Here is a 21617-nt window from a genome sequence, read left to right on the forward strand (position 1 = left end):
AGGCGGTTCTCAAGTCAAAAAGTCTGTAGGTCAAGTCTCCATTGACCTACAGTGCATTGAAAACCGATTAATCCCATAACAGGCCGTTTTTGTTCCATTTTGGTTTTTTTCTGGTCTGTAAGTCAAATCTCAGGCTGCAAGTCAAACCTAAATTTTGCGGCCAGAGAAGTCTGTAACTCAAAAAGTCTGTAAGTCAAGCCATCTGTAAGTCAAGGGTCCACTGTATTAATTGAGACATAGACACTATATAAATATAGAGACCAACCAACATTATTTTGGGCCTATAGAAGCTCCTCTGTAAGGAAAAGAAGATTATGTTGTTTGGGGCTTTTTAGCATAGAAAAAGTGAAGTAGGTGGAGGACATTAATGAGGTGTATAAAATGATGTTTAGTGTGGAGAAATAAGCTTTGCTGGATCATACCACAGAGAACAGTGTGTTCTTCCCATTTCCCTCATAAAAAAAATATTATGTACTGGAAAAATGTTGAACTGGATATAAACCATGTTTAATGTTATTTAAATTAAATGATATAGGCCAAATAACAGTAGGGATTACAATAACAAGCCCAAAAAATGTAAGAGGAGACAGGGCAGCGACAACAGGAAAGGAATACTAAAACTGAACAAAAAGTACTGGATATTCAAGGAAAAATATTGGATTTATTCAATATTTGCAGTGTTATCTGGTTGCTGGAGGAAATATTGAAATGATCAGTAAGGAACATGGGACAAGTAGTGGAAGAAATGTCTGTCTGATTGCACCTAAGTAACGGTGCTATAATAGTGCTGAAAAACTAAAGGATACATGCACATTATTTGGAGACATTCTGATTCTATATTCAGTTCTAAACTGTCATTGTACGGAACTATAGAACTAACCTTTTTATTCCTAGGATAACCATGTTTCTCTGTCCCACCCCGTTAACTTTGCACAAGTTAAAATAATCTTCATAAGGCCCAGTATTCCCATTAATCAGTTCAGTATTTTGTACCCAGTAGCTTGGTATACTGTTGGGATTAGGGTTGCCAGATACACGGGTACTAAAAGGAGGACATAGAAAGACAAAAAGGAGGACAAAGGAGGACATATTGAATGTTTCATTTGAATCATTCCAGATTAAACCCACAATCAATACAATTTTATTACAATAGCTGCCAATAAATGTCTTTTAGTGAACCAACCAAGAAACAGTCATGTTAAAAAATAAAAATAAATTCAATGGAGGCTTTTTTTTTCCAAAATACCGGGAGTAGGCAGGCAGGTGGGGGTGAGGAAAGCCAGGGGGAAGGGGGTCCTTCCACCTCTCCCCCTCCCATCCAAAATTATAACATAAAATATATAAAAGCCTGACATTTTATCTTTGCCTGCCTGACGGAGGACATTAGGCTAAAAAGGAGGACATGTCCTCCTTTTGCTTGACATCTGGCAACCCTAGTTGGGATCCATATTTGCTGGAAGACAGAGAAAGTTACATCTTAAGCAAATTGACAGGTTTAGTTTTTATGAATGTCCTCCATGATGAAGAGCTTAAAGGAAATATCAGTCAAGAATTTCTGCATCCTAGCCCATTAGAGCAGACAAGAAATAGGGAGTTTCTGATTGAGGGTAAGATCCGACTGACAGATTCAAGGTATAAGAAAGGGTTTTTTTAAGCTAGATATTAAGAAAAATGACCTGAAATGTGAGTTGCTCAGAAACAGGCTACATCAGAACGTGGTGAATTTCCTTTGTCATAAATTGTTACATTTTCTTTGGCAATTACAATGTAATTGTTTTATTGCTTTTTGAAGGTGTGTTATGTGTGCTTGTCATTGACCCCAGGCCACCCATCCCTCCCTTCCATCCCACAACTACGATTACTTGTACAACTTTCAGGTCATTCATGCTTACAGCTTTACAAGATTAGAGAGGACAAAAGACATAACAGAAAGGGCGAGAAAAGGGGAAGGAAAGAAAGAAGGGAGCAAAGATGAAGTTGACATTAGTGGTTTTCACAGTTTTATATCTTTCTATATGAGTCATTCTAGTAAAGAGGTCTAGATATAGATGTAGATACAGATGTAGATATTTGCCTGTCTCCTTCCTGTTGTTTGCTACATTTTATTTTCTGACCAGAAAAAGGTCTTCTATGCAGCATTCAGTAGGCACTGCAATAGGAAACCTCCAATGCTGTCAGAATGATGCATCTTTTCACTAAGGCTGTTAATAGGTGACCTGCTTCAATAAGGACAAGACTGGATAGCCACCTGTCAGGCATACTCTATTGCCAAATCTCTTCCTTCTGTAAAAGTAAACTGGATAATCTTTGAGGTCCCTTTCAATTCCATGATTATGTACCTTTTAGGAAGTCAGTTTCAATTCCATGTTTCTTTTAAGAGAGTAATTGTTTTTAAAAAGCTCCATAGATTTACCTTGTCAAGGATGTTTTGACCAAAACTCTTGTCCTAAATCAGTGGGTCACAACCGTTTTTTTTTAGTAACAATACCCTTTTATAATAGCCAAGTAACCTGGGGACTCCCCCATCATCATGTCTGCATGAAAAGGCCTTTTTAATGGGGTAATGTCATCCCTTCTCAGAAAGCAGACACTTTTTTCTCCCCCAAAGGGCCTCTTTCTCATACATACACAGGCATGCTAATTTTAATATCCCACTGCAAAAGGTCAAGGAATAAATTACTTAACAAGGGCTACAACACATATAAGCTATTCTGTGATCTTCCAGAAGACAATTTGCAACATGCTTGGGGGTCATGTCCCCTAGATCGGGAAACACTGTCCTAAATGCTTTGACTAGAGAACAGCACTGTTGAATCTTTTCGCCTTTAAATGACCCCCATCTAAAATGGGACATCATATGCATCAGTGTGTAGGGATTAGAATGCTCTTTCTAGCTGTACATAGATGCATCTTTGATTTTCATGGTTTATTTTAACATTTAAATAGATAATTAGATTTTGGGGAATTTGCACGTGGGAGGGAAATAAACATCATTTTTCAGTAATTATTTACAGTGCCCAGAAGTTTTTAGACATTTGATACATTTTGGACATCATTAATGATGAAATGAAATGCAGTTGTGCAGTGCAAAAAGAAGGGACATTCTTCTGAAGAGCAAGGGGGTGGGAATAATGTGGAATTACATCACTGTTTTTCAGATCTATTTGGTAGAAGTGGTGGGGACTGCCTCTAAAAACTGGGCAAAGGAAGGCTACTGCTTGCCTTAGAGTAGTCACTTTGTTAGCAAGCTCTCTGTATTCTTCTTGTCTTTGTAACCCTTGTGGGAATCTGACTCTTTTTCCAATGATCCAGTAATTCTTTTCTTGGTGTACAACACCCATTATTATTATCCCAAACCTCTACCAGTAAAGTAGTTTGTCTGGAGGCCATTTGTCCTGTGTAGGCGTGTGTAGTACCAATGCCAGCAGCCTTGGTTTATCCCAAGATGATAAAGATGCACTTTGTTCTCCTTAATTTTGATTCGTTCTAAATGGGTAATATTGTCTGGGTTGGATTGCTTTGCTGTGTGGAATTGGTAGTGCCCGGAGCTAATGCAAATTACAGGGTGTCCTATGCATGCATATCCCCACACAGTCCACATTAGAAGCATAAGGCAGGCATTCATTTCTTGCACTGCCAGTCCTGAGGCCAGCATCTGATTTGCATTAGACATGAAGGCTGTAAAGTGTCAAAAGCACATGTACCAGCACCACCCCTTCAAAGGTACATCTGCTTGTGTTGATTAAATACTGTTGCTGCCAAAGTGTTATAGCCCAGAAGTAGAGAGCAAGTTGTTTCTGCAGAAGTTCTTAGGTTTAGTTCCTGGTGTCTGCAGCTGGAACTGGGAAAAATCCCTACCTGAAACTCTGAAGAGCCAGAGCAGAGATGGTTGCATCACCCTGAATCAAAACTCTAGTTCAGCTGAACTACAGTGGGGTCTCGACTTACGAACGGCTCAACATACGAACGTTTCGACTTACGAACCGCTCTCATGGGAACATATGGACTTGACTTACGAACTTAGATTCGAGTTATGAACTCTTTCCCCCCCTTTTTTTTAAAGCTAAGTCATCTTAGGTCAAAAGGAAAAAAGAAAAAAATTATCCCCCTCTAGTGGCAGAAGGCGGAATAGCAGCTTTCCATTAGTTTCTATGGACGAAAAGAGCAGATACAGATTAAATGGTTTTCAATGCATTCCCATGGGAAATGCATATTCGACTTAAGAACTTTTCGACCTGAGAACTGCCTTCCAATACGGATTAAGTTTGTAAGTCAAGACCCCACTGTACAATACTGTTGTTCGCAACGAGTGACAGCAACTCTCAAAGATTTGCAGATACTAAAGACTGAACCAAAGACCTGTATTTTAGTTGTGCTCTACCTTCTCTTGCAACTCTGCTGGTACAGACCAGGAATGGGTGAGTTGAGCAGGTTTGGGGGACACTTTTATTCCCCTCAAACTTATTCAGTTGATATAGTGGATAGAGTGATGGGCTAGGACTCTGGAAAGTTGAGTGCAAAGCACTGTTTGTCTTAAAAATTATGTGGGGGAAGGCGGCCCTTCTGTACTCTTTAGACATCTCACTTACTTTGAACACCGTATTAGGGTTGCTGCAAGTCAGTTCTGACTGGACAGCATGTAACACACAACCCATTATGGGCTTTGTGCCCTGCCACCAAAATTCTGTGACAAATCATGTTGGTGAATTTTCATGGCAGCTGAAGGAAAAAACATCTGAAATAAACATTCAGCTTGCTCTGTGTGGCATATAGTAGTGTGAAGAAAGCAACTCATTCCTTGAAATGTCACACACACATCACTTCTCACTGAAACCAGTCATGGTTTACAAGGAGACTTTGTCCCTCTTCCACTGGATGGGAAGTATGGATGAAATGGTGGTATGAGTCTCTGTAGGATGGCATTGTATGTTGGCTTTAGCGCAGGGGTCCCCAACCCCTGGTCCACCAGTTTGTGGGCTTCCTGGATCTCCACCCCCCCATATACGGTGGGTGTGTCACGCTCGCAGAGAGGCGTATCACACTCACAGAGAGGCATGTTGCGCTTGTACATATGCGTGGGAGCATGACACACCCCCTGAAATCGCGACAAGCCCTCCGTGAGCGCGACACACCCCTCTTCGTGCATGGGTGTGCCCCCCCGTTCATGGATTCCGCACCCCCCAACCGGTTCGGGGTCCCATTAAAGGTTGGGGATTCCCACAAGAGATGAACCTGTACATTTAGCATACAACAGAAATCTGTTTTCTTATCCGTGATGTAATTAGCAGCAGAAGGCAATCACTCTAAATCCCACTTATTTTCTTGTTACGTGATGTCAAGATGCTTCTAATTTACAGTGGCTCCCAAAATGTTTTCAGGGTATATGATAAGTTTAAGGAGTGGTTTTACCATTGCCTGCCCCCAGTTATCCATGGCAAGCAGAGATGCAAACACATGTCTCCTGAGTTCTAGTCTGTCACACTATCTACTACACTCTGTTCTCATGTTTAAACAAGATTTTTTTGGCTTATCAACAATGTTGAGCTTTTCTTGCTTTCCAGAGGACCCTCAGCTAATCCTTTTTGTTTTACTCAGTTTTCAGCCCTTAAAAAAACTGACAGAAGCCCAATGGAGTTTTCACTTGAAGTGCATTCTTGCGAACCTTATCCATGGTCTTCTAGTTTCAAAAAAGAGGTGTTCTCTGGTTGTATGCTGCTCTAGAGGTGCACTTCATGGCCACCTCACATTTTAGAGTGAGGTTCCTGAAGTGATTCCTAAACTTGTGGGTTCTGTCAATTAAACACATTTGAAATAATCCCTTTTTCTTACTTCTCACACTTGATGTCTAGCCTTTGAATCATAGGGCAATGGAAGCATTTATTAAAGTAGGCACTCTGCCACAAACAGGGCGGTCAAAAGCAGGAGAGAGAGTGGCTATCTTCAGTTGGCATCAGTAAGAACCTAGAGCCAGCTAATTTCCTAGTATGCCTGGTTATGTGTAACAGAGCATAATGCCTCCCTTTGAAGAGCTCTTTTGAGGAGATTAGACATTGTCTGGTTTTCCCTTTGTACAATTGCCAGTGGCCACCTGACAACTTTGCCCCCCTTAATAAGGACACTGCTTTGTTTATTTGACATTTTCCATTACTAGCAACATTGCAGTAGTACAAAGATATAGCTGGGCACAATTTGTCTTCTGTATACACAGCGTAGGGAAGATTTTCTTCAGCTGTTTTAAAGGTAGAGGGGAAAGAAGCACGTGGGAATGCCAAATGCCTTAATATGGACCAGAGGAGTATAGAACTAGTCCCAGTATATGGCAGTATAGAAAGTATCCTTGTGGACAAACTGTCATGGGCAGTTATTTCAGATTAATGAGGGGGCATTATATCAAATTATCTATGAGGCAATTCAGAGGTTAACAAAGTACAAGAGAGAAAACACACTTTAATGTGTGTGAGGGGGTAGATCGTGTAAACTGTGTAGTGCAGGAATTGACAGTAATTTCTAAATCTGTGGGATCTACTTGTGTTATAGGTGGATGCATGTATATCCTGCCTTTCTTCAAAATACTTTAAGGCAGAGATTAAAACTGTAACTTGGCAATACAAAAATATTTATAACAACAGTCACTCAAAGCAGCTAAAGAACATAAATCATGACAGTACCGCTGTCAGAACAGTTTAATTAAAATAGCTTTTGATTTTCAGTAGAGATCAATCAGTAGTTGCCCAAAGTTATCTTGCAAAGGAAGGTTTTGATTATCTTTTTTAAAAACCTAAAACCCCAAGTTCGTCAGTCGGTCAGTCGGTCTGTCTGTTTGTCTATATCCCCCTCCCAAAGAAGAGTGGAGTTTGAGCCTTAGTTTGGGGATGGTGAAGGCCATAGATAAAATGATGACTCAGAGGGCAGAATTAGTTGTTGCCAATTGCATATAAGAAGCAGTGTGTAACTGAACTTCAGGTGCAACTTTGAGGTTGTACCTGAGTTACTACAGATCATGGAATCAAACAGATTACTTTTATTGGGTTGGATGGGTTAAAATGTAGCCAGGGAAGGAGAGGTATTGGCATACCATTCTATAAATTATGTAAGAAGAGAATTATGTAAGAAGAGAAACAGAAACGAATTATGTTTGTCTGTCTCTTTGCCTGCTTCGAAGTTATTCTTGTTCAGCTATGAAGAGTTGAAGTGCTTGCTGGTTGACTAGAAAATGGCCAGAAGATTCAGATCTGCCTTCTGCCCACTACAGAGTGGTCCAGAGGTGTACAAACCATATTCTGGGACAGTGATTCCCAGCCTTGGATCCCCAGATGCTCTTGGACTACAATTCCCAGAAATCCTTGTCAGCACAGCTAGTGGTGATGGTTTCTGGGCGTTTTAACCCAAGAACACCTAGGAGCTCAAGGTTGGGAACCACTGTTCTGGGGAATTTCTGAGTTACAATATTCTTCTAAACAGTTACTTGATTAGAAAATTGCAAATAGTGGACAAGCTTCCCTGTGAAGTAACTTTCCTGTCTCAGCCATTCATGATTTATAACGCGCAGAGCTATGGAGTGTCTAGGGTACCCTCTGGGCCTGTAGTGAGAATGTCTCACATGAACTGCACATGTCCTTGGAACTATTCCCAATTATTTCCTCATAAAAATTGTTGTATGGAAATCTCCTTAAAGATGAAAAGTTGGAAGATTGCTGGCTTAGTGAATTTGAAGTGAAGCAGACTGATTCATTCTTGTGGTGCTTTTCATGCTCTAACAAGCTTGTCACCATTAATTCTGTAGAGAAATAGTAAAGGCTCTTGCATGCCTGGCTGTGAGCATTGTGTAGCGTAGGAAGACAGTTGTGTGTCGTTATTTACCAGCACAGACTTATCATGGTTTGTTTTCTGCAAAATTGTATCCCAAAAGATTCTACAAATTAGAACGAGGGCTAGGACAATCCACCTGGATGGTCTCAGGCTAATGTTCAGCTCCTTATAAAGCATATCTGGAGACTAACACTTAATAAGCACCTCTGCTTTATAGTTCTTCACAGATGTAACATTCCTGGCATAAAATATTCTAGGACTAGGACTAGTATGTAAGGGAAGCGAAGGAGGAGTCCTTCCTATAAATGATGAAAGCTTTTGGCTACCGCCCTACTGTGTTGAGAACAATTCTGTCTGGAACTGTGACTTCCCTTGCTCCAGAAGTGAGACTGAAGTATGTGAAATGCCCACTTTGGCATCTGGCTGGTTTTTCCTACTCAAATCCCAAAGCCTCTGCAGTGAAAAAGAAAAAAGCAAAACACCTGGGCTTGATCTTTCAGTTGTAGTTGGAAACAAAGCTAATCTCAGGGGCTGCTGGTTGACAGAAGCAAATAATCTCTTTGGACTCTTCCACATCCCTCTTGTTAATATCTCGGCATGTTTGGAAATAACTACCTATTGGCGAGTGACTTGTAGCTAGTGTGACCCTCCCTGTTTCACAGAACACTTGTAAAAAATGTTCAAGTTCTTCCGTCTTGAGAAGATCTTCTCCAGTCCAGTCTCAGCTAAAAAAGTAATCCTGATTTGTCGGCAGACTTGTCCTTTCAAAAACATGTTTAGTATCTATAAACTGAGGCTGGTAATTTCTTAAGAGCAATCACAAGAGTGGTTCTTCTTGTGTTGTGCCTTATCTGAAATATTGCTTCACATGTATGGTTTATCTGAAATCAAGGAAAGTATGCTTCCTTTAAAAATGACTTTTTCGAAGGAGATTTAAAGGGAAATGGGTAGTGATCAAACCTAGTTATTAATGTCCATGCTACAGGAACTAAAGGTGTTTTACTAGTAAGACATTAACAGCATAGATCTATTGACTGTGGGTCAAAATAGACATGATAGTGAGCATGTTATGAGAAGCAGAAAGTTCTTAAGGGAATAAATTGATGGTTTTATCATTTTTCCGCTTCTCAAGTTGCAAGCTGTTTTTCACAATTTAATTTTCTTTGGTGCTTGCTCATAATCTTTTTTTACCCCCAAACATGGCAGTTTTGAAGAACTGCATCTTTGGAATTAAAATATTTTAGCACCTAATTACAAAGCTGGTATGTTGTCTGTCTTGTCTAGTTTGTCCCCTGCTAATAGGTGCCCTTCAGTTCAACAGGGCTTACTCCCACTGATATGTTATACATGTCCTCTTCTTTCCCAGCTCATAGTCCCTGTAACAGCAAAGCAACATAGATTGGGATTACTGGAGTGAGGGATAGGCTTTCACTTCTGTCACTTAAGTGGTCTGCTGATAGCTGATCAGCTGGGCAGCGTCTAGGATATCCAAAAGATATACGTTGTTGGTAAACTATGGGTTGCCCATATGTCAGGATTTTCAGACTAATTTTGCTCCAGATGTTTCAGAAACAACTTCTGTTGTATGCTGGATTCTGGACCATTTCTGTCTTCCATGCATTAAAACATTACATGGGCTTGCTCTTTCACAAATTTGTATTTATTCATGTATTGATAATGAAGAATAAATGTATAATATTTATAAATTCTCCCTTTAGAAGAAGTGAGGGCAATTTCCCCACATTTGCAGCTCCCTCCGCCTCTTTTAAACCTCCAAAATGTTTTTTTCCCCTCCCAGATCTGGAGTTAACATATAATCTATTGAAAAAGTCTCTGGACAGGGGAAGTGATAAAAGTCATCCCTCGGGTTTAAAACATGTAGGCTGGAATGTAGCAGAATAGTGTCCCACTGCTGGTTAGAGAGTGGGAAGGGCCCTTCTTAAACCTGAAAAGAACAAACAGCAACAACAGTGTGCTGTGGGGCCATTCCTAGAAATCCCTGGGGAGGTTTGCAGCCACCGAACCTTTGGAAGTTGAACAGCCGAACATCATTTGCTTGTTTTAGTCAAAGCCTGACTAACTGGGAGAGCCAGTCTCCAGCCCCTCATGTTGGACCAGTGTTAATCCCTTAGAGTTAAAAAAAAATCCTCCAAAACAACAAAGCTGTCCTTCCTGGCTGCACATGTTCTTCTGTTACCAATCTCTTTATTGTAGAACCTCTGATAACCTGTCTTGGCTGAATACTGTTCGATAGCCTTTGTGTGGGATAGTGCCAGGTTAAATAAAATGGCAACATATTACAAGGTTGAACACCTGATGTCCCTGTTGTGAAGCTTTGGTAAAATGATGATCAGGGCTATGCAGAAATTGTTAGAAACTGTAGCACACTGATAAGCAGCTATCATCCCCGGCCAACTGGCTGGGAAACTTTTAATCTTCCAGTTTTCCCATTCCCAAAGCTGCACTTTTTTGCCATGATGGATGTTCTGTCAAACTGGATTTCCTATGGGAAAGACTTTTGGTTTTCTGTTACGGGTATCTTTTGAGAGACTCTAGTCCTTCTTCTGCCAGTACATCTAGGAAATTGGAGTGCATCCCTGGAGTTCTCTTATTTTTCCTCCCAACCCTCTGTCCCAAGCTATATTGCCCACCTGCAGCAGAGCGATTCAGCTGCCACTTGCTCACCAACCCTGATTGATTGGCATTTCTAAATGAAGCGTAGTGCCAGGCTCTTTGTCCACTTTTCTGGTCTCTGACGGTACTGGCAAACGGCGTCTTTGCACAGAAGAGGGACAAATCTGCCAGATTAATTCTGCCCCTTTAGCTCTGAATAAAGGTTGCTATGTTACCCTCCCACTCTGAGGCTTGCTGGAGCGCACGCCATCCATAATGCCACAGCAGGCAGCTGGTGAATGGAGATTCTTCAAAATGTGGCTCTTCTGCTGTGTTCTAGCTGTTAACTGAAGCTTGTAGATGTGCCTGTGTATATGTGTAGAGCAACTGGACATGATTTTCCTGGGTAGAGCTATGGATGATGAAGTCTTTAATTTTAAAAAAACAGCCATGTGATCTGTAAGTACAAGCAAAATTCTGGATCGTGGGACATTTGTATTGGATCACACTCACACACAGACACACACAGACACACACAGACACACACACACATACCAAATAAGGTAAGCTTTCATGTTTCCAGAATTCTTATTCAAGTATACAGTAGATGGCACAGTAATTGGGGGTGGGAGAGAAGAAAATAGCCTAGAAAACTGAGACCGAAGTAATAACCAGTGCTGTTGTAGGCAGCGTGACTTCCAAAATGGAGACTGTAGAGTCAGTGAAGCAAATAAATATCAAGATAAGCATTTATAAATCTTCCATTGTGAGACACCACTGTGGTATGCAAGTGGAGAGGCCCTTGGTAGAAACAAGCTTCATGATGGGCAGTTGTTTGTTAATTGAAATCTTCTGCATTATAATGAAAAGATCTCTCCTTGACAAGTACCAAGGTCTCCATGTGTAACTAATGCTGCTTTGATACTGTGTCTGATATCTCACAACCTAGACACTCACATACAAAGCCCTCCATGATTTGGGCCCATGGTACTTGTTGGAACGTCTTTCTTCAATGTTATCTGCCTGACACGCAAGATCATCGCAACCAAGGCTTCTCCAAGTGGCCACCCCAAGGGAAGCCCATAAATCCTTTACAAAAGGTAGGGCCTTCTTTGCAGTAGAACCAGCTTCTGGAGGAGTTTCCTCTAGCACTCTCCCTGCTGACATTTAGGAAGCAATTAAGCCTGCAGAGTGGCTTTCCACACAGACCCCAGCTGACTACCTCCCCCCTTTCCCCCTCCTCTTCTCCTCCCCAACTCTCTTTGTTTGTCCGCTCTGGCTTTATATGATTAGTCAGTGCCATCTGTTTTTTTAGGGTTATTGTTGCTACTTTTCATCTATTTTTATTTTTTGTTTTCTATTACACGTGTTGTAACCTGCCCAGAGTAGTGCCTCAACACTAATGGGAGCAGGATCCAAATTGGATGGATGGATGGATGGATGGATGGATGGATGGATGGATGGATGGATGGATGGATGGATGGATGGATGGATGGATAGATAGATAGATAGATAGATAGATAGATAGATAGATAGATAGATAGATAGATAGATAGATAGATAGATAGATAGATAGATAGATAGATAGATAGATAGATAGATAGATAGATAGATAGATAATCTCTTCAAGAATGGCAAAGCATTTAAAGGAGATCAGCAAAATCTATTTCCCTCCTAGTAAACCCTTCCTTGAATCTATGGGACTTGTTACTGTAAATCAATGAGTTGGTTCAGTAGGTCTAATTCTAGTGGGATTAACCATTTGATTAATCCCACTATATGACTGATTGCTCCTTAATCCTGGTGAAAAGGCAAGCAACAGAAAGGGGAGGTGCCATCATCATAAAAACATTAGTAAAGCTTGGGTGGCTCAGATCAGAAGTCAGCAACCCACAATCAGTTGTCTGTGGGAAGCTCAGCAACAGGGCATGGATGTAACTACACAGTTCTGTATATGCTTTCCAGCTGGTGATATGGAAAGACATACTGCCTCTAGTACTGGAGGTAATATTGATCTTTGATAAGTAGTAGCCACTAAAAATCTCATCCTCCATAAATTTGTCCCACCTGTTTTAAACTTGTCCAGGTTGAACTTGTTACTACATCCTGTGGTTGCAAGTTGTATACTTCAGCTGAAACAACGGAGTTGTGCAGCATCTTAAAAGACTAGCAAGTTTTATTTGGCATAAATGTTCAAAGGCTGTAGCCGCCACAGAAGCTTATGCTAAAGAAAACTTGTTATTTTTTCAAGGTTCCAGAAAGCTCTACATTGTTTTTGCTGCAACAAGCTAACACAGCTATTTCACTGGAAGCAGTTTTAAATACAGTACATGTTGTGCTTCCTTTCATCTGTCCTGAAGCTCCCACATTTTGACTTCAGCAGAGAACCACACACCCTGTGTAGTGCAGTGGATAGAGTGATGGAGTAGAACTCAGGAGAAGACCTACATGGAGCTATCTTAACACCTTAAACTACTAGTTACCTACACATAGATAAAGATTTGAAAGTCTCTTGAATCTTTCTGACCAAGCTCACAGGTCTGTGATAGAAAATTGTGAGACTACTTCTCCAACCAGGGCTTAAAATAATGGCAGAAATTATGATATATTGTCATATGGGCAGATAAATATTTTTAAATTTTGTATTGCATGTATAGCAAGAATCAAACAAAAATAAAAAAAGGATTAACGATTTAAACATGCCACAATTTGTTCCTACTTTTATTATACATGCTAGAACAGACTAATCCCGCTATCTCTTTACATATTACATCACAGAGGTATTTATTGAATTGTAGACTGGTTGATTTCACTACAGTAGATTATTAATGCCCATTGTTTGGGCAGTAACAATGGAGACAAATGGAACAAAAGGCAGGTAAATACTTTTCTTCTGCTGGGTGACTTTGTCTGGTTTGACAGGATGATGGGAAGACCCCAGGTATCTTTAGAATCTGTGGCTGCTTGACTTACTAGATTCTGGATGCTTAGAGGGATATGATTCTCAGGTTCTCTGTATTAATTCCCACTTCATTCCATAAAGAAATAGTTCTTATAGCAGTGATTCCCAACCTTTTTCAAGCCATGACCCCTATTTATAATAGCCAAATAACCTGTGAATCCCTGCCACATTTGTATAAATAGGCCATCTCTTCTAAGAAAGGAGAGGCTTTTTTCTCCCCTTAAGGGCCTGTTTCTCATACATATACATACACACTAAGTTTAATATCCCTCTTCAAAAGGTCAAGAAAGAAATTATTTTACAAAAGCTGCAACATGTATAAGGCGACCCGCGCCCCTCTAGAAAATGTTTTGCAACCTTCTTGGGGGTCCCAACCTCCAAGTTTGGAAATAATTGCTATAGGATATTATTCACTTGAAAGACAGGAGTTAACTACTGCTGAGGTTTAGTTGATATTTACAATACCTCAAAATAAAAATGAAATGCCCTCAGACATTTGATGCCTGATAGGAAGGAGAAGATGGCATTTCATGCCAGATCAGGAAAGAAATTATTTGACAGGAACCGCAACACGTATAAGGCGACTTGCAATCCTACAAAAAAACACTTTGCAACACTTTGTGGGTGTCTAGGATTGGAACATTTTGTGGACTTCTAGGATTGCAGTTTCTTAATTTTAACCAGCAAATGTTCCCGCTTGAGACTGTTTTTGTGGACCTCAGCTCTCCCTTGGGACCTCTGAGGAGTAATGATCCACTTTTTAAGTACTGTAGGTCACGGTGCCCCTCTGTACTGTTTAATATCTTAAAATATGCATTACTCAAAACTGGAAGTAGACTTCTAGATCTTTTTATTTTTGCGGACTGTGCAGCCCCTGCATAAAATTACCCCCAGGACCACCAAAATTGCCCACTTCTAGTCTAGATTGTTAGTGTTACCATTATCTTTAGTTTTGCGACCTTCTTCTGCAGTTAAAAATATCTTACTACTTTGAATTTAAAACAGAATGAAATCTTAATCTACAGCTATGAGCTGCAAGGGTTTATTCCAGGTCATGAATTATTTTTCCAGAACATTCAGATTTGAGAGAACAATTGGAGAAGAATCCATGTAACAGCTGGAGGAGATACGCCTTTAAGCTAGCTATTCATGCAAAAGTGTAGAAAGCACCACACAAATTGTATAATTGTTGTTATATAACCATTGTTAAGTTGCTTAGAAGGCACAAGCAATATAAACTGAATTGATGTGGAAAGTGTAGGCAATTAAGAATTTGACGGCATCTCATATGAATGTCTGCTGGTATGACATTTATTGGGATGATTGTTTTTATGTAAATATGGCTTTTAAAAACTGTACAGTATTATTGAAAAAAGATCCCCCCATTACCTTTTGTTACCTGTTATTGAGCAGATAAATTTCAAGTGTCAGGGGTAAAAGCTTGTAGAGGTCAAGAGATGTTTAGGTGTGGTTAGCCCTAAATCCAGAACCCAATCCCATCTTTGCATGTTCAGCATGAAGATCCTCATCATACAATATGCAAGCTTTCGTGGATCAAACACCATTTCATCAGACTTGCATCAGTGTGAAGAACTTACAGTCCAAAAGCTCATGGCAAGATGGATTTTGCTAGGAAAGTTACTCTTAGATGTAAAGTCCAAAAGTTCTTGGCAAGATGGATTTTTCAGGGTTGCAAACGATACATCATAAAATGCATTTATGTTTGTACTTGTTTTTCTTCACCTGAGATTTCAGTGCAGGGGTGAATTATGCAAACCACACAATTGTAGAGAGGTAGTTTTTTCCCTTCACTGCTCAGTCTTGCCAGTGTGTTTTATCCTTGAATGTATTAGTTATATTAAATCTGCTGGAGAAGCAAGAGACTGTAAAAACACCAGGTAAATATATTTATTTGCTCTAGATGCTTGTGCTTCGTTTATATAGATTTATGTAAGTCCACATGTACATGTGGCCTCATACTAGTATGATTTTTAGTTGTAGTGTTGGTTAGGATTTGAGAGACCTGGGTTCTTGTCAATCCCTTGGCTATGTAACTCATGAGATGACTTTGAGCTACAGTAGTCCCATTCTCTCAGAATGATGTACAGTGGTGCCTCGCAAGATGATTGCCTCATGGGGTAAAAAAACCCGCAAGACAATTGGTTTTCGCGATACCTATGGTGTTTCGCAAGACGGTTTTTTCTATTTCCATGCTTCGCAAGACTTTTTTCCCCCCGAGACCGATGCTTTGCAAGTCGAATAAATTTCACTCGCCTTCATACGATTTTTTCGCAAGACAATGATTTTCGCGGAACGAATTAAAATCATCTTGCAAGACACCACTGTACAACCCAAGGTTGTAGTGAACATAAAGTAGGCAGGAGAAGGACCGTGCATGCAGACTTGAGTTCACAGGAGGAAGAGTGAGGTATAAATGTAACACTTAAAAATACATTTAAGCTTTGATGTAATTATCACAGACAGTACTTTCTTCATTTCATTTTTCTTATACACCACTGCTCACAATCATACCTACAGGCATAGATTCAATTTTTGTATAAATACTTGTCAACTTAAGATATCACTTCATATATGAGAGCTCTGCTGGGCAGGAAGCTAACAAACACTTTAACTAAATTAAAAAAACAGGCATGCACACACACCACACAAGCGATACCCAGTGTGATTCAGTGGGTAAAATTATGGACTAAGACTCAGAAGGCTTGGGTTCAAAACCCTTCTCAGCCATGGACACTCACTGGGGGTGTGGAACTGGTAAAACCACTCCTTGTATATCTCACTTTGAAAGCCCTATTAGGTTCTCCGTAAGTTGGTTCCGAGTTGATGGGATGGAACATAATATATATACATACACACGCTTAAACTAAATGAAATATATATATATATGTTTCAAAGTGGCCTTTGAAATTTCTGCCAGAGTGACTCTTTAGGCTTAAAGCTTTCATAAGATTTTTTTTGTTGCTACTGACAGTTATAAGTAATCCTCTGAAAATTCCCTACATTGGCATTTCAACACATGTATATTTTTAACCCAGTCACGTTCTTTTGCCCAGATACTCCCTTTGTCTTGATAACTGGGTTATTGCCATGCAAGTGAAAATACTTTTCTTAACAATTATAACTGAATCCCTGAACCCCAATTTAGCAGAAATTTTAATCTTTTTTATGTTCTAATCTTTCAATTGTATTTTAAATCATATATTGTTTAATGTATCTTTTAATACAGTATTTAACTTATTGTGTTTCTAAATTGTGTGAATTTTAATGTTGTGAGCCGCTTTGGGACCCTTGTTGGGAGAAATGCAGCATATAAATAAAACTAATGATAAGGTTATTGTGCTCAACCCTGACCCCAGTCTGTGCCCAAGCGAGACCTTTTTGATCCATATGCTAGGCTGCTACTTTATGGGGCTGGGCTGGACCAATTTGCCAACAAATGGAAGGATCACTTTAAGGAAGATCAGGTAACCCTATGTGTTACGTGTGTACAGAACTCTGTATGACCCGGATTGCAAGTATTTTTTTCTAATCGATGGTGCCTTCTATGGCCATGTTTTCAGTATGCTGACTCTTGTCTTCTATTGAAACCCCAATGCCTTTCCTGTTTTCCTATGCTAGGAAACACAGTTGCATTGCTGAGGGAATGAACCAGATAATCTGATGGACCCTTTCCCCTCTTGACAAAGGGATTTGACCCCAATGCCTGGGTCAGCCACACATAATGTTTTTCTGTTCATGACCTTTTAACTGCTTGATTGTAAGTCAGAATCCATTTAGGGAATGTCCAGGGATCAAAGGCTGAAATCCCGGATACAGTGACCACCTTATGACAGACATGGCTATGAAATGTCAGAGGTCACCTCAGGATACAAAGACTTGCTAATCGTTTGGGGGGGGGGGAATCCTAATACTTTGCAAAAAGGGCCTTCCATCCAAGATGACTGAGCAAACACTAGCATTTAAGAGCACTGTGGGAGGAAGCAGGAAAAGAATTAGCAGGACATATAGAGTCTGCCTGGTTACATCCAATACATAGTCCCCTCATGTCATTGCCAGTTCTCTTCATCAAATGCAGTTCTGATTTGGATTTTCCTTTTGTACGTAGCAAAAGGGCTGGTGACAATTTTAACAAAGGTCATAGAGAGTAGACTAGCCCTTGGTGTTCTGTATAGCATCAAATGAGTTCAGTCGATGGGTCTCTCACTTATCAAAGCAATTCCTACCCAGCAGAATATGGTTGGTGTCCTGAACGGTAAACCTTATTTATGCAGATCTTTAAAACATTGCCTTTTTCGGACTAAAACTCTTTAGACGGCATAGTCGTTTTTTCCCAAGTCAGTTCAAGAAACAAAATATGATATTAAGTAGAGCACAGAGATAGTATCAGAAAGACCAAATAAGTTGGTTTTCCTATCCACTGTGGTTTTCAGAGACGGCTGTGCTCAATATTCCCTCTAGTATCTGAAGAGCATAAGAGACGATGCCTTCTCTTAACGCCTGTCTATGTTATTTAGACATTCAGTAAAACATTTTATCAAAACTTGTGAGAAGAAGGAGCTGGCTAAACATGCTCCTTATCCCCGCTCCTTACTCTCATATGCGAAACCTGAATCTGAAGGAGAGAGATGTCTGTATTTCTGGAGGCTCTCCAAGAGAATGGAAGCCCTCAAAAACATGGACATGCTTCTCACATAGAGTTCACTCCTCGGGTTAAGTTCTCTACCTGACCACCCCAGTCCTTGTTCTCATGGGTTTAAAATTAATATTTATACTGAATGCTTGCATAGGGCTTCTGTTTAAAATAAACTTGTTTAGATGTGCTTTTTCATAACATACAATGATAAGTTGACTCCTGCTGGTTTTTTTATTGATGCTTGAGACTTTGAATGTGCAGGTTATGGTTGTTTTGCTGATTTATTGTTTGATAAAGCCATCTCTGTCATTCTGTTTTAGATATAATAATTGATTAGGACACTTGTTACCAGACACCATTTCATTTCAAATGAGTCTTACCTTTTCCTTTTTTCCTGCACAGCATATCAATGGGAGCCGACCACCACCTCATTTTGTGTATGACCCGTCAATGTTTGCCTTCCGATCCCTGAGCACCTTGAAGCCTCTGAGCCCGGTAGCTCCAGTTGAAGAACCATCATGTGCCTACTGAAGGAAGTCCTCAAAACTCTCAGGAATCATATCAATCAATGGCCCAGCAGGGACATGTTATGGGAGGACCTGAATCTGAAATAACCACTGAGATCCTTGGTTAACAGGAGATGAGTGATTTTTCTCATGTCTGGTTTTCATGCTGTTGTGACTTCGGAATATTGACAGGAAGGGAATGTATGTGCATTGAGCAAGTTAGGCTTGTAAGCCATAGTGCAATTAACAAGATGGCTTCTGGTAAACAGAAAGCTAGTGTCATATCAAAGAATGTTGGGATGTTGCCCTAATGAAGGAACCGTCATGCATGTGCTGGAGTGTGATCAATAAGCAGGTTTCATTGGTTTCCTGCTCCAAGTCTAGCTGACCTGTTCTTTCTACACAGGGCTATCCAAGTGGACTTGATTACTCTCCAAGGATCTCACTGTTGACTGTTAATGTCAAGACAGAGCTGGCCTTATATAGAGCCGGCGTTAGCTGTCTGTGGAGGATGTTTTGTTCACATGTGACAAAGTTATAGGCGAAAGTGAGAAGTGTACAGGAGAGGTGAATGGCTTCAATAAATCACGAAATATTTGCTTTTTTTGAACTACAACTCAGAGAGTTCCCAAAGTTGCATGGCCAGTGGCCGTGCTTTTGAGGAATTCTGGGAGCTGTAGTCCCAAAAATGCAAACATACAAACCTCTAATAAACAGTAGTAGCATATGCTCTTAAAAATACTTTCTCCATGGGCGGGGAGGGGGAACGTTTGAAAAAATATAAGGAGAAACAGAGCATGCTGTGACAGATCAGATGTTGGTTTTATCTAGAATCCATGAGGAAATGTGAAGAGGCCCAATTTCCTCTCACTTCAGCCCCTTCCACAATCTTATGAGCTGTATGTGTGTCACTTCCTTATATCTCTATTCTCTGTGTCTGTAGAACATGTATGAAAACTGCAACTGTAGGTACAGGTGCTAAACCACATGCTTGGCCCCACCTGTTTGTCCCAGTATATTGGAGCTATGCTGGAATAGCAGTGCAAGGGATAGAAGCCCCAGGGTGGGTGGAGGAGTGCCTTTCCTTTTGTATGTAACTCCACCAGTTTAGGTTTATTTTACGTAGTGGAGACAACAATTTGTGAGTGTTCCCACCCATTTGCATAAGTAGCTCATGCAGGTATAGGAGATGGGAAAGCAGAGTGACAGAACTGTTTCAATAACAGGTTATGACACCATCCTCACACAATGGTGATTCCCTAACTGTGTTGCTGAAATATTCACGGAAGGGAATGCGCTAGCCTCCCCTCCTTCCCATGTTCCTTTGCTTGCTAGAAGGCAGTGTGCCTGATAGGAAGAGCATCTTCTACCCTTGCAGGATGTCCACATGTGCAAAAACATGGAATAATAGGGGTTCATTCTCATATAGAGAACCTCTGTCGGTAGAAGAAGCACTATCTTTCAGATGCAGTGTTTTTCTACAGCCAAAGTGATGCTGGAAAAAGTGAGGCTAAACGACATGCTTGATGACCACCAGAATAGACCTGGAGAAACGGAGCATTTCTGCTGTTAAGTGGCTGAAATTCTATAGGGTCTCCTGCTAACTCAGTGATACCTGGTGTGTACTGAGCTTTAGGAAATTGAAGTTTTACACTGTTCTCTGTGACTATATGATTTCAAGGGTATCTACTCAAATGTTTATCTTACCTGTGTACTAATAATGTGGTGGATAATCTTGGAAGCACTCACGCTGCTTGATATCCATTTTAAAAAAAATCTAAAACAATTATTTGGGAAATGCAATTTTTGCTGGTTTCAGATCATTGTCTTTTGCATTTAGGACATTAGGTTTTGATTTCTGCCATGGAATGTCGCCCATGTGGACAAGGCCAACTTCACTCGTTGATGATGTGTTGGAAGCTGAAGGCCAGAAACTCTTTTAAGCTATGAGTGTGCATTAACAATGCTGCACTTAGTCCTTCCTGTAGTGATGTTGTGCTACTGGCAGGGAGCATTAAGATAAAGGGACCCCATGTATTGATTTCTCATTACACAGTTCCACATCAGGTTCATAGATGTGAACAGCCCTCTTTTCCACCAGCATATTGATAAGAGAAAAATTAAGCTGTTCTTTGTCCATTGGGTATGCTCTGATGAGAATAAAATCAGCAATGCAATGCAACAAGACAGATGTTTAAAAACATGTGTTTTTCTCTTTTTAGTGGAAGAAGAGAGAATTCATTTTCTTCCTTTGGATCTTAACTGTGATTTTTCTGCAGGCACCATGGTATGATGGGATCTGTCGTCATGAGCTTGATTTTTCTATAGAAATGACAAGGGCAAATGTGAACTGTTTTTACTGTTTCTGTAAGTTGGGTTTGGCCTGCAAACAGCCAATGTGTGTCATGGTGAGGAGAGGTATGGAGGAGCTTACTCCTCTATCAAAAGCCACCCTCTCTTGTGCAGAATGCCTTTTTTTCTTTTGCTGAATAGCTGTCTACTTTTGATTGGCCAAGACGATACCGTCCCATCTGACGCTCCGAGGTGAAAGAACAGAGGGGAAGGTGACCTCTGTTGAATGTGGCCTTCCTTTATTACTTATTGTAACATTGCTCTCTCACTGGTTTTTCAGTCAGAACAATAAAGTTAAACTTTAACTGCTGCTATATTCACTCCTGTTTCCTCGCTCTTTGCTCCACGCCTTCTTTGCTTCTTTTGTAGTATGCATGGGGCCCTCAGAGCTCTGTCCAAAAGTGTTCTGTACATCCCACAACAAGGAGCTGCCTCAATCAGAATGAGCTGTGCCTGTTCAGGGCCTTCTGCAGAAATGGATTTGGCCGTCTTCAGATTATTGGAATGGCACAACTCTTCCCCATCCACCATCACATTTGTCTATTTTCCAGACTTCTAGAATCCCAGAAGCCATGCTGTGCTGGCTGGGAGACTGCAGGCGATGTTGTCCAAAATGTACCTACCTTTTTTCCAAACTGCCTTTTACTGGTCAACCAAAATGGGGGGAAAAATCAATGTGCAGTAATTTTTCCCCAAGAAATCTCGCCCATCCTGCACAACA

The 21617-nt window shown here is 40.5% G+C and overlaps 1 protein-coding gene across 4 annotated transcripts in view; it reads left to right on the plus strand.

Annotated features, from left to right (window-relative positions):
- LOC110078705 (uncharacterized) overlaps positions 1 to 21210 on the plus strand; it is a 75723-nt gene extending 54513 nt beyond the window's left edge. For all 4 annotated transcript variants that reach the window (XM_020793134.3, XM_020793135.3, XM_072991367.2 and 1 more), the window contains one exon: positions 18441 to 21210. In XM_020793134.3, coding sequence (XP_020648793.1) covers positions 18441 to 18569 — 129 coding nt within the window. In that variant the 3' untranslated portion in view covers positions 18570 to 21210. The remainder of the gene's footprint in view (positions 1 to 18440) is intronic.
- The last annotated feature ends 407 nt before the right edge of the window (positions 21211 to 21617 follow it).

This window comes from Pogona vitticeps, chromosome 1, assembly GCF_051106095.1.
Source record: "Pogona vitticeps strain Pit_001003342236 chromosome 1, PviZW2.1, whole genome shotgun sequence".
Taxonomy (NCBI): Eukaryota; Metazoa; Chordata; class Lepidosauria; order Squamata; family Agamidae; genus Pogona; species Pogona vitticeps.